The sequence below is a fragment of the Bombina bombina genome, chromosome 3 (assembly GCF_027579735.1).
Source record: "Bombina bombina isolate aBomBom1 chromosome 3, aBomBom1.pri, whole genome shotgun sequence".
NCBI classification, from domain to species: domain Eukaryota; kingdom Metazoa; phylum Chordata; class Amphibia; order Anura; family Bombinatoridae; genus Bombina; species Bombina bombina.
In genome coordinates this window covers 944948386-944961940 of record NC_069501.1, presented here as the reverse complement: position 1 = coordinate 944961940, position 13555 = coordinate 944948386, and the positions used below count along the sequence as shown (strand labels likewise).

At 43.7% G+C, this 13555-nt stretch overlaps 1 protein-coding gene across 1 annotated transcript in view; it reads left to right on the top strand.

Annotated features, from left to right (window-relative positions):
- VWA8 (von Willebrand factor A domain containing 8) overlaps nt 1–13555 on the top strand; it is a 1436595-nt gene that overhangs the window by 362763 nt on the left and 1060277 nt on the right. The window contains exon 8 of the mRNA XM_053707969.1: nt 1409–1458. Within this exon, the coding sequence (XP_053563944.1) occupies nt 1409–1458 (50 nt within the window). The remainder of the gene's footprint in view (nt 1–1408; nt 1459–13555) is intronic.

The following is a 13555-nucleotide window of genomic DNA, read 5'->3' as shown; positions in this document are numbered from 1 at the left end:
CTCTGCTTATCCTCCTTGATCTGTCCGCAGCCTTTGACACTGTTGACCACCCTCTTTTGCTCCAAACCCTCCAATCCTTCGGCATCTGTGACACAGCCCTTTCGTGGCTCTCTACCTACCTGTCCAACAGTTCCTTTAGTGTAGCCTTCTCTGGGGCCTCCTCTGCTCCGTCACCACTTTCTGTCGGAGTACCGCAAGGATCTGTCCTCGGTCCCCTTCTCTTCTCAATCTACACATCATCACTAGGTTCCCTAATAAAGTCCCACAGTTTCCAATATCATTTGTATGCCGACGACACCCAAATCTACTTCTCTGCACCAGACCTATCTCCTTCCTTGCTAACCCGTGTCACTAACTGTCTTTCTCACATCTCTTCCTGGATGTCCTCTCACTACCTCAAGCTAAATCTCTCCAAAACTGAGCTCCTCATTTTCCCCCCTTCTTCAAAAATCTCCACCCCAATCTCTCTATAACTGTTGACAACTCCATCATTACCCCTACCCCACATTTGACTCAGATCTTTCTTTCGCTCCTCACATTCAGTCCTTGGCTAAAGCCTGCCGCTTCCTCCTTTAAAATATCTCTAAAATTAGACACTTACTTACACAAGACGCAACTAAGATTTTAATCCACTCTCTCATTCTTTCCCTCCTCGATTACTGCAACTCTGTCCTCCTGGTATCCCCACCTGCCGCCTAGCTCCTTTACAATCCATAATGAATGCCTCTGCCAGACTCATCTTCCTTACACGTCGCTCTTCATCTGCTGCTCCTGTCTGCCAATCCCTTCACTGGCTTCCTCTTGCCTCTAGGATTAAACACAAAATTCTCACTCTGACATACAAAGCCCTCAACTGCACTGCTCCCCCCTATATCTCAGACCTTGTCTCCAGATACTCTCCCTCCCGTCCCCTTCGCTCTGCTTATGACCTCCTACTCTCCTACTCTCTGGTTACCTCATCGCACTCCCGTTTACAGGACTTCTCCAGACTGGCTCCCATATTGTGGTACTCTCTGCCCCACAAGACTCTCCCCTAGTTTTGAAAGCTTCAAGCGCTCCCTAAAGACTCTACTGTTCAGGGATGCATGCAACCTATGCTAACCTTACTTTATACCAGTTCCACTCCTCCATTGCTATCCCCTGAACCCCCATAGCATGTAAGCCTAAGAGTCCAGCTGTTTGTAGATCACCTTCTTAAGAGCTGACTACAACAGTGCAACTCTTGGCAGGGCCCTCTACCCATCTGATCCCTATAATTGTTTTGTTGTACTCCCCCTTTGTTTATAACGCTGCGGAATCTGTTGGCGCTCTACAAATAACCGATAATAATAATAATTAAAGAAATTAATTTATCAGATAAGTGTAAGTTTTGTTTTTGTAGTCATCTTTGTGTGTTTTCTCTACACAGGATCAGCTTCAGATACTGTATTCAGTTGGACCAAATGTTTCTGCAGAAAGGTAAGTTTTTTTAATTTACAGCTGCAGTTGTACTGTAAATGTATGTATCTAAAGTACTTGGTTATGCTTTTAAAGTACATATTGAGTGGCAAGCCTGGCTATGATTTAATTATTAACCCTTTGAGTGCTAACGATGGCTCTGAGCCGTCGCTAGCACTCACCCACCTTGAGGGCAATCTGGGGGCTCCCACCTACTCCCACCCCGGCGATCGGGCCTGAATAGTGAGAGGCATTGCCGGGGCTTCACTATTCGTGCGGTGACGTCACGTGCAATGACATGATGACGTCACAGCGCAACTTTATGTAAAATTAACAATGGACAATATAGGGAAATAGGGGCATGCTGCTTAGAAGCCTGTATCTCAGGCATCTAAGCAGCTACAGACCACCAAGACCCACCGTTAGAAAGGTAATCACCTAACCTTTCCAACAGTATAAGTCTTGGGGATCTGGAAAAAATAAATATATTTAAAAAAAGTAAAAAAAGCTCAAATCCAGCTCAGCACCCAGATGGGAAATAGCTTAGCAGCTAAAGGGTTAATGGTATAGTAAAGTAAAAATTTAACTTTCACAATTCAAGTAGAGAATGCAATTTTAAACAACTTTTCTGCTTCTGTTATCAAATTTGCTTCATTCTCTTGATATCCTTTGTTAAAGTGTAAACCTAGGCTCAGGACCGTCAATACACTACTGAGAGCTAACTGAACATATCTAGTGAGGCAATGGGCAGAAACATATTACAACTAAAGTAATGGATATAAAGAAGAAATCCACAGAAGGAATGCATTTACTGCACTCTGTGCCCAGACTTAAAAGGCAACGAAATTCCTGATTTATTGTTTAAAACGTAACTTTTATTATGTTAGTTAAAATAAGAGAAGAAACACACAAAAATAATTAAAAAACAATGCGAGACAACATCCTGGTAACGGGTAAGTGTGGTTCTTGATAATATAATTATTGCCTTTAATGTTTAATTATCAAAACCGCCAAAAATCCAAATAATAAATAGTAGAGCCTGCTTCCCTCTAGACAATAAAGTGGGTAACAAGAGTAGGTTGAAACATGAAAATCAAGACTGGGTGGTAACAATTCCACTAATAACCACGTCAATATGTACTGCCACTATGTAGGTATAGAACTGGGATGTGTGGCTCGTATTTTTAGGTACAGCTGTAAAGTTATATGATGTGTTCAACATCTATAGTGTTTTAAACTAGTGAGAGCAATTATTCAACAAGTGTTGCAAAGTATGTGGTGCTTGTACACGTGAAGTTACACTTTCACTTTCAAACTCCTGCGCTGAAGGTAGAGGCTAAGTGGATACAGCCTGTATATTCACAATTACTACCTGGTTAAAAGAGTAATTATCCTTGTGCTGCCACGCAGAGTTGAAACAACTATTATATATTTTATGCAACAGTGTTGCCGTTATGGCATGTAAATACATATGAGGTTTCTGTAATGAAGGTAATTATCACCAGCTGACTTATCTGGCAAATGTTTAACAAGTGTTGCAAAATATAAGGTGCAAATACACGTGAAGTTACTCTATCACTTGCAAACTTATGAGCTGAATTATGTAGCTAGGTTAGTGCAACCTGGAGCTAACCTAGCTACATAATTCAGCTCATAAGTTCGCAACAATAAGTGTTTAAGGTCAGTACAGATTTCTCCTTCTACCAGTACGATGTGCCCTGTGGCCAGGGATACTGTTATGTCTTCAGAGGGTGAAGTTTCTTTTACAAGATATGACAAGTCCACGGATTTCATCCTTACTTATGGGATTACGCCTCCTGGTCAGCAGGAGGAGGCAAAGAGCACCACAGCAGAGCTGTATATATAGCTCCTCCCTTCCCTCCCACTCCAGTCATTCTCTTTGCCTGTGTTAGTGATAGGAAGAGGTAAAGTGAGGTGTTAGTTTAGATTCTTCAATCAAGAGTTTATTATTTTTAAATGGTACCGGTGTGTACTATTTTACTCAAGGGTAAAGCAAGGGGAGCTGTTCAGATTCAAAGATGATCGTTTCTGGGACTCCCAGTCAGTGTGCTGCCCTGCTGAATATGGTCTTAGCAAATTCTATCTAAGGCCCAGTTTTGTTCCCACATATTCCTGGAGGAGAAGAAGGACCTCTAGCAGTGTGGGACAAGTCATGCTGTTACTCAGCATGGAGGTATGTGCAGTCTATTACTTCTGTGACACCTGGTACCTCAGAAATGACTGTCATTCCATATACATAATCAATATTTTCTCCTATGTCTGTGTGTCTTCTACACTGTTCTGGGGGACTGATTTTCTTATTGGGCCTTTTGTGGGGGCTGCATAAGGGGCATGGGGGTAATTTTGTGAAACTTTAACCCCTTCAGGTTCGGGCTGATGCTGGGGATTGTACTGTGTGTCTTACGGTTTACTCCGGGTTCCGGATTTGTTTGTTTGACTAGGAGGCATTAGGGGGACTTGCTGCAGTGTTTTTTTTAGTCAATGTGGTGCATCACAGTTTATTGTTTGGTGCGCAGTTGGCCTGGCGACTCCATTTTTGCTTTTTAACATAATATGCAGAGCCACCCGGGAGTTTTGTTGGTTACGCCCATGATGGGCGGGGCATACTTCTGGGATACACTACAAATCATAGTTGTTTGTTTTCAAAGTCAAAAATTTTGCATTTTTATTGCGCTGTGTCCTAGACAAAATATTTTTAAATTTTTCTTAAAGACACAGTATCGTTATCTTGCATTACTATATAAGGAGTTTATTATAGGTTTCAATTACTTTTTGTTTATCATTATGAATGACCTTGATGCCAGTACTTGTTCCATGTGTTTAGATGCCAATGTGGAACCCCCACTTACTTTTTGCCCATCATGCACTGAAAGGGCATTACAATGTAGAGAGCAGATTTTCTTAATAAAAATACAGCTCAGTATGTTTCTCAGACTGAAGAGACTCAGGGTATGCCAACTCTTTTGCCCTAAGCGTCACAGCCCTTAACTCCCACTCAAGCGACGCCATGTTCTTCAACTGCGTCCACTTCATTTACTCTGCAGGATATGGTTGCAGTTATGTCATCCACCCTTACAGAAGTTTTATCCAAGTTGTCAGTGTTACAGGGCAAACGTAGCAGGTCTGAAACCACAGTGGTTCCTGCGACTTCTGAGGCTTTGATGGCTATCTCCAATGTACCTTCCCAGGGATCTGATTTGGGAGGTAGGGAACTTCTGTCTGAGGGGGAACTTTCCGACTCGGGGAGTGTGTTACCTCAGACAGACTCGGACGTCATGTCCTTTAGATTTTAGCTTGAACACCTCCGCCTGTTACTTCGAGAGGTTTTAGCGACTCTGGATGACTGTGACTCTATTGTGGTACCACCAGAGAAATTGTGTAAGATGGACAAATACTTAGAGGTCCCTGCTTCTGATGTATTTCCGGTTCCTAAGAGAATTTCGGATATTATTACGCGGGAATGGGAAAGACCGGGTATTCCGTTTTCACCTTCTCCTAATTTTAAGAAAATGTATCCTATAGCCGACACTGTTCGGGATTCTTGGCAAACAGTCCCTAAGGTGGAGGGAGCTATATCTACCCTGGCTAAGCGTACAACTATTCCTATTGAGGACAGTTGTGCTTTCAAAGATCCTATGGATAAGAAGTTGGAGGGTCTTCTAAAAAAAATATTTATTCATCAGGGTTTTCTATTGCAACCGACGGCTTGTATTGTACCAGTTGCACAGGGGTACGTGAGCTAAGGCCCTGCACTGAATTCTTGCTATTCCCTGCTTTTTCTGTCATTTTGCAACAAATCCCTCTTTTTGGTACGTGAGCTAAGGCCCTGCACTGAATTCTTGCTATTCCCTGCTTTTTCTGTCATTTTGCAACAAATCCCTCTTTTTGGTACGTGAGCTAAGGCCCTGCACTGAATTCTTGCTATTCCCTGCTTTTTCTGTCATTTTGCAACAAATCCCTCTTTTTGGTACGTGGGCTAAGGCCCTGCACTGAATTCTTGCTATTCCCTGCTTTTTCTGTCATTTTGCAACAAATCCCTCTTTTTGGTACGTGAGCTAAGGCCCTGCACTGAATTCTTGCTATTCCCTGCTTTTTCTGTCATTTTGCAACAAATCCCTCTTTTTGGTACGTGAGCTAAGGCCCTGCACTGAATTCTTGCTATTCCCTGCTTTTTCTGTCATTTTGCAACAAATCCCTCTTTTTGGTACGTGAGCTAAGGCCCTGCACTGAATTCTTGCTATTCCCTGCTTTTTCTGTCATTTTGCAACAAATCCCTCTTTTTGGTACGTGAGCTAAGGCCCTGCACTGAATTCTTGCTATTCCCTGCTTTTTTCTGTCATTTTGCAACAAATCCCTCTTTTTGGTACGTGAGCTAAGGCCCTGCACTGAATTCTTGCTATTCCCTGCTTTTTCTGTCATTTTGCAACAAATCCCTCTTTTTGGTACGTGAGCTAAGGCCCTGCACTGAATTCTTGCTATTCCCTGCTTTTTCTGTCATTTTGCAACAAATCCCTGTGTGTGTGTGTGTATATATATATATTGAGCAATTGAATTTAGTCTGTTAAAATTAAGTCCTCCATTTTTTGTAATGATTTTTCCCAATGTCTCAATTCTAATGTCTAGTTAATTGCCATGTGATGCTCACTCCTTATCAATACTTGCTATAACTCTAAAATTTATAGTTCTTTTATGTCACAGTTTTAACCCTCTCCAAATTTTATTGTCTGTTTACTTAACTCATCTCACCCTGACCAGATTCTAACATTCCAATTGGCCTTACCAACTGTCTTTGATTAGCAATTAAGTAAATTTAGTGGACTCAGCTGACTGCCCTACCTTTATATATTGCAGACTAGCTTGGGGAAGTGCATTGCACAGGGGTGAGTGCATTGGTTACAGGGCTGTGTACTTTTTAACAATAGCATATGTTCACATTTTCAAAGTGAACATTTTATAAGTGAGGCATTAATTTTTAAGAATTATACAAGAATTAAGTGAACATTTTATAAGTGAGGCATTAATTTTTAAGAATTATACAAGAATTAAGTGAACATTTTATAAGTGAGGCATTAATTTTTAAGAATTATACAAGAATTGAACAAGCATTGGGCAAGGGGCAAGACACAAGGCAAGTACTCTTGTAATACTATGTTTTGTATCTCATTGTATCCTTTTGCAAGTGCTACTGTAACACTGTGTCTTATGTGTTTACTTGGTTCCCACTTTCAGAATAATGCTCAATATCTTCATACTCCTTTTTGCTACCTCTTGTCTCTACAACAAACTACATTACTCAGTTACTCCTTCTCCCTCTCCACCTGCACTGTTCATTAGCCCATCTCTCTTATACTCACCTTACTTTTATACTCATGAACTCTACTTATTCCTAAATACTCTCTCTCCCCCCTGCACTTCAGTTAAACAACAGTCTCATTACTGCAAATCTGCTTCTCATCTTATGTCACTCTCCCTCTTGCTCATACTGCTGGCGACATTTCCCCTAATCCTGGTCCCTCACAACCTCCTAACCTTTCACATCCTTGTGTGCCTTTCAATAGACTTCATAAACTAAACTCTGGTAACCTTAATCACATTCCTCTTACATCTAAAAACCCCTCCCACTTCACTTGTGCACTCTGGAACTCTCGCTCTGTTTGCAACAAGCTAACTTCTATCCATGATCTCTTTATCTCCCACTCTCTTAACCTTCTGGCTCTTACAGAAACCTGGCTCTCTACTTCAGACACAGCATCCACTGCTGCACTGTCACATGGGGGTCTCCATTTCAGCCACACTCCTAGGTCTGGCAATAGACAAGGAGGTGGTGTCGGTATTTTACTTTCCTCTCGTTGCACCTTCCAACAAATACAGCCCTTCTCTTCACTCACATTTTCTTCATTTGAAGCACACATGATTCGGCTATTCTCTCCCCTCTCTATACGTATTGCAGTCATATACCGCCCCCCTGGCTCCCCAACTCAATTTTTAGATCACTTTGCTGCCTGGCTTCCTTATTTCCTTTCCTCAGACACCCCTGCCCTCATTCTTGGCGACTTCAACATCCCCCTTAACAATCCCACTGCCTCATCTGCTAAACAACTTCTGCAACTCACTTCCTCTTTCGGTCTATCACAATGGACTGATTCTCCCACTCACACAGACGGTCACTCCCTTGACCTGATCTTTAGCTATCGATGCACTCTCTCAAACTTCTCAAACTCCCCTTTTCCTCTTTCTGACCACCATCTCCTTACCTGCAACATATCATCCCTTCCTACAACTCTCCCACCTTCTACTCCTCACACCAAACTTAACAGAAGCATTAGGTCTTTAGATCATCAACAACTTGCTAATTCCCTTCAACTCCTCTCATCCTTCTCCTCCTTTTCCTGCCCTGAACAATCTATCCGCCACTATAATTCCACCCTTATATCCGTCCTTGACAATCTCGCCCCTCTTACCACTGCTAGGAAATCACACACTCATCCCCAGCCCTGGCATACTCCTCTGACACAGTACCTACGCAGATGTTCACGTACTGCTGAACGGCATTGGAGAAAATCACAGAGTTCAGCTGATTTTCTTCATTACAAATTCATCTTGAACTCCTACTACTCTGCCCTTAATCTCCACAAGCAACACTACTTCTCTACTCTTATCTCTAATCTTTCTTCAAACCCAAAACGTCTGTTCTCCACTTTCAATACTCTCCTCCGCCCTCCTCCACTTCCTAATACAACTTCTCTGTCAGCTCAAGACTTTGCCAGTCACTTCATTAACAAAATTGATTCCATCAGACATGAAATCAGTTCTCAACACAATTCCATTCTCTCCCCCCCTCAAATACTCTCACTCAACCACAACCCTCATAACCTGAAACTTAGTTTATACTGCCCTGTTACTGAGGACGAAGTTTCAGCACTTATACTGCGCTCTCACCTCACTACCTGTCCCCTTGACCCTATCCCCTCACAGCTGCTCCCCTCTCTCTCTGCTACCCTTACCCCTATACTAACACACATTTTCAACCTCTCCCTCAGCACTGGTACATTTCCCTCATCAATGAAACATGCACTGGTCACACCTATCCTCAAAAAACCTTCCCTTGATCCTACCTCCCCATCCAACTACCGCCCAATTTCTCTCCTCCCTCTTGCTTCAAAGCTTCTTGAAAAACTAGTATATGCACGCCTATCCCATTTCCTTACGTTAAACTCCCTTCTTGACCCGCTGCAATCTGGATTTCGTCCCTATCACTCCACAGAGACAGCTATTGTTAAGGTCACCAACGACCTACTTACAGCTAAATCAAAAGGCCACTTCTCTCTGCTTATCCTCCTTGATCTGTCCGCAGCCTTTGACACTGTCGACCACCCTCTTTTGCTCCAAACCCTCCAATCCTTCGGCATCTGTGACACAGCCCTTTCGTGGCTCTCTTCCTACCTGTCAAACCGTACCTTCAGTGTAGCCTTCTCTGGGGCCTCCTCTGCCCCGTCACCACTTTCTGTCGGAGTACCGCAAGGCTCTGTCCTCGGTCCCCTTCTCTTCTCAATCTATACGTCATCACTAGGTTCCCTAATTAAGTCCCATGGTTTCCAATATCATTTGTATGCCGATGACACCCAAATCTACTTCTCTGCACCAGAACTATCTCCTTCCTTGCTAACCCGTCTCACTAACTGTCTTTCTCACATCTCTTCCTGGATATCCTCTCGCTACCTCAAGCTAAATCTCTCCAAAACTGAGCTCCTCATTTTCCCCCCTTCTTCCAAAATCTCCACCCCCAATATCTCTATAACTGTCGACAACTCCATCATTACCCCTACCCCGCATGCCCGATGTCTCGGGGTCACATTTGACTCAGATCTTTCCTTCACTCCTCACATTCAGTCCTTGGCTACAGCCTGCCGCTTCCACCTTAAAAACATCTCTAAAATTAGACACTTCCTTACACAAGACACAACTAAGATTTTAATCCACTCTCTCATTCTTTCCCGCCTTGATTACTGCAACTCTGTCCTCTCTGGTCTCCCCACCTGCCGCCTAGCTCCTTTACAATCCATAATGAATGCCTCTGCCAGACTCATCTTCCTTACACGTCGCTCTTCATCTGCTGCGCCTCTCTGACAATCCCTTCACTGGCTTCCTCTTGCCTCTAGGATCAAACACAAAACTCTCACTCTTACATACAAAGCCCTCAACTGCACTGCTCCCCCCTACATCTCAGACCTTGTCTCCAGATACTCTCCCTCCCGTCCCCTTCGCTCTGCTCATGACCTCCTACTCTCCTCCTCTCTTGTCACCTCATCACACTCCCGTTTACAGGACTTCTCCAGACTGGCTCCCATCTTGTGGAACTCTCTGCCTCGCTCCACAAGACTCTCTTCTAGTTTTAAAAGCTTCAAGTGCTCCCTAAAGACTCTACTGTTCAGGGACGCATACAACCTACGCTAACCTTTCCTAATACCAGTTCCTCTCCTCCACTGCAATCCCCTGAACCCTCTTAGCATGTAAGCCTAAAAGTCCAGTTGTTTGTAGATCACCTTCTTAAGAGCTGACTACAACAGTGCAACTCTTGGCAGGGCCCTCTACCCTATAATTGTTTTGTTGTACTCCCCCTTTGTTTATAGCGCTGCGGAATCTGTTGGCGCTCTACAAATAACCGATAATAATAATAATACCAGTTACAACTGCGGCTGCCTTTTGGTTTGACGCCTTGGAGGAATCTCTTAAGACCGAGACTCCTTTAGAGGAACTACTAGATAGAATTAAGGCCCTTAAGCTGGCTAATTCTTTTATTACAGATGCGACCTTTCAGATTGCTAAGCTGGCGGCTAAGAATGCAGGATTTGCCATTTTAGCGCGTAGAGCTTTATGGTTAAAATCTTGGTCTGCTGATGTGTCCTCTAAATCAAAGATTTTGGCTATTCCTTTCAAAGGAAAGACCCTATTCGGGCCGGACTTGAAAGAAATTATTTCCGACATTACGGGAGGTAAGGGTCATCTCCTACCTCAGAATAAAGCAGCTAAACAAAGGGGTAAACAGAATAATTTTCGTTCCTTTCGGAATTTCAAGGGAGTCTCCGCTTCTTCTTCCGCTAAACAGGAAGGGAATTTTGCACAAGCCAAGTCCATCTGGAGACCCAACCAGGCTTGGAACAAGGGTAAACAACCCAAGAAGCCCACTGCTGCTCCCAAGACAGCATGAAGTGGCGGCCCCCGATCCGGGACCGGATCTAGTAGGGGGGCAGACTTTCTCTCTTTGTCCAGGCTTGGATAAGAGACGTTCAGGATCCTTGGACACTGGAAATCATGTCCCAAGGGTATCGACTGGAATTCAAAAATTCTCTCCCAAGAGAGAAGGTTTCCCAAGGGAGAGGTTTCTTCTTTCACAATTGTCTGTAGACCAGATGAAAAGAGAGGCGTTCTTATGTTGTGTAAAAAACCTCTCTACTATGGGAGGAATTCGTCCCGTTCCAATACAGGAACAGGGACAGGGGTTTTACTCAAATCTTTTCGTGGTTCCCAAAAAAGAGGGAACGTTTCGACACATTTTAGATCTCAAGAGTCTAAACAAGTTTCTCCGAGTGCCATCCTTCAAGATGGAGACTATTCGGACAATTCTTCCATTGATCCAAGAGGGTCAATATATGACTACCGTGGACTTAAAGGATGCATATCTTCATATTCCTATCCATGAAGATCATCACCAGTTTCTAAGGTTTGCCTTCCTGGACAAACATTTTCAGTTCATGGCTCTTCCTTTCGGGCTGGCCTCAGCACCCAGGATCTTCAAGAAGGTACTAGGGTCTCTACTGGTGGTTCTCAGACCGCGGGGTATTGCAGTGGCACCTTATCTGGACGATATTCTGATTCAGGCGTTGTCTTATCAACTGGCAAAATCTCATACAGACATGGTTCTGTCCTTTCTAATTCCACAGACAAGGGTTCCTTTCCTGGGAACTCTAATAGATTCTATATCCATGAAAATTTTCTTGACGGAAGTCAGAAAGTTAAAGATTCTGAATATTCTGAATACATGCCGAGCCCTTCAGTCCAATCCTCGGCCATCAGTAGCTCAGTGCATGGAGGTAATTGGATTGATGGTGGCGGCAATGGACATCATTCCGTTTGCTCGTTTTCATCTCAGACAGCTACAACTGAGCATGCTCAGGCAGTGGAATGGAGATTATGCAAATTTGTCTCCTCAGATAGATCTGGATCAGGAGACAAGAGACTCTTTTCTTTGGTGGTTATCGCCGGATCATCTGTCCCAAGGGACGTGCGATCCGCAGACCTTACTGGGTGACGACAGACGCCAGTCTTCTAGGATGGGGTGCAGTCTGGAATTCCCGGAAGACTCGGGTGTGTGGACTCGGTGGGAGTCTGTACTTCCAATCAATATTCTGGAATTGAGAGCAATATTCAATGCGAGTCAGGCTTGGCCTCAGTTGGCTTCGGCCAAATTCATCTGGTTTCAGTCGGACAACATCACGACTGTGGCTTACGTCAATCATCAGGGAGGAACATGAAGTTCCTTAGCGATGGCAGAAGTATCGAAGATAATTCAGTGGGCGGAGGCTCACTCTTGTTATCAGTCATCAATCTACATCCCAGGAGTGGACAACTGGGAAGCGGACTTTCTGAGCAGACAGACGTTTCATCCGGGGCAATGGGAACTCCATCCGAAGGTCTTTACCACCCTGATTCTCAGGTGTGGCAGACCGGAGCTGGATCTTATGGCATCTCGTCAGAATGCCAAGCTCCCGAGATACGGATCCAGGTCCAGGGATCCTCAGGCCGAACTGATAGATGCCTTAGAAGTGCCTTGGTCGTGCAAACCTAGCTTATGTGTTTCCACCGTTTGCTCTCCTTCACCGAGTGATCGCTCGGATCAAACAGGAGAGGGCTTCAGTGATTCTCATCGCTCCTGCATGGCCTCGCAGGACTTGGTATGCCGATCTGGTGGACATGTCCTCTCTGCCACCGTGGAGACTTCCATTGAGGCAGGACCTTCTCATTCAGGGTCCCTTCCATCATCCAAATCTAATTTCTCTACAGCTGACTGCTTGGAGATTGAACGCTTAATTTTATCTAATCAAGGTTTTTCTGATGCTGTCATTGATACCTTGATTCATGCACGTAAACCTGTTACTAGAAAGATTTACCATAAGATATGGAGTAAATATCTTTATTGGTGCAAATCCAAGGGTTACTCATGAAGTAAGGTTCGGATTCCCAGGATTTTATCTTGTCAGCAAGTTCCTTAAAGGGACAGATTTCTGCTTTGTCTATTTTGCTACACAAGCATCTGGCAGATGTTCCAGATGTTCAATCTTTTTGTCAGGCTCTGACTAGAATCAAGCCTGTGTTTAGACCAATTGCTCCTCCTTGGAGTTTGAATTTAGTTTGTAATGTTCTTCAAGGGGTTCCGTTTGAACCCATGCATTCCATAGATATTAAGTTGTTATCTTGGAAGGTTTTATTTTTGGTTGCTATTTCTTCTGCTCGCAGAGTTTCTGAGATTTCTGCTTTACAATGTGATTCTCCTTATCTTATATTCCATTCTGATAAGGTGGTGTTACGTACCAAACCTGGTTTCCTTCCTAAGGTTGTTTCTAATAAGAATATTAATCAGGAAATTGTTGTTCCTTCCTTATGTCCTAATCCTTCTTCTAAGAAGGAGCGTCTTTTACATAACTTGGACGTGGTCCGTGCCCTGAAGTTTTACTTGCAGGCGACTAAAGAGTTTCGTCAATCATCTTCATTATTTGTTGTCTTTTCTGGAAAGCGTAGGGGTCAGAAAGCTACGGCTACCTCTATTTCTTTTTGGCTGAGGAGTATCATCCGATTGGCATATGAGACTGCTGGACAGCAGCCTCCTGAAAGAATTACGGCTCATTCTACTAGGGCTGTGGCTTCCTCATGGGCATTCAAAAATGATGCTTCTGTTGAACAGATTTGCAAGGCTGCAACTTGGTCGTCTCTTCACACTTTTTCTAAATTTTACAAATTTGATACTTTTGCCTCGTCTGAGGCTGTTTTTGGGAGAAAGGTTCTTCAAGCAGTGGTGCCTTCCGTTTAGGTTCCTGTCTTG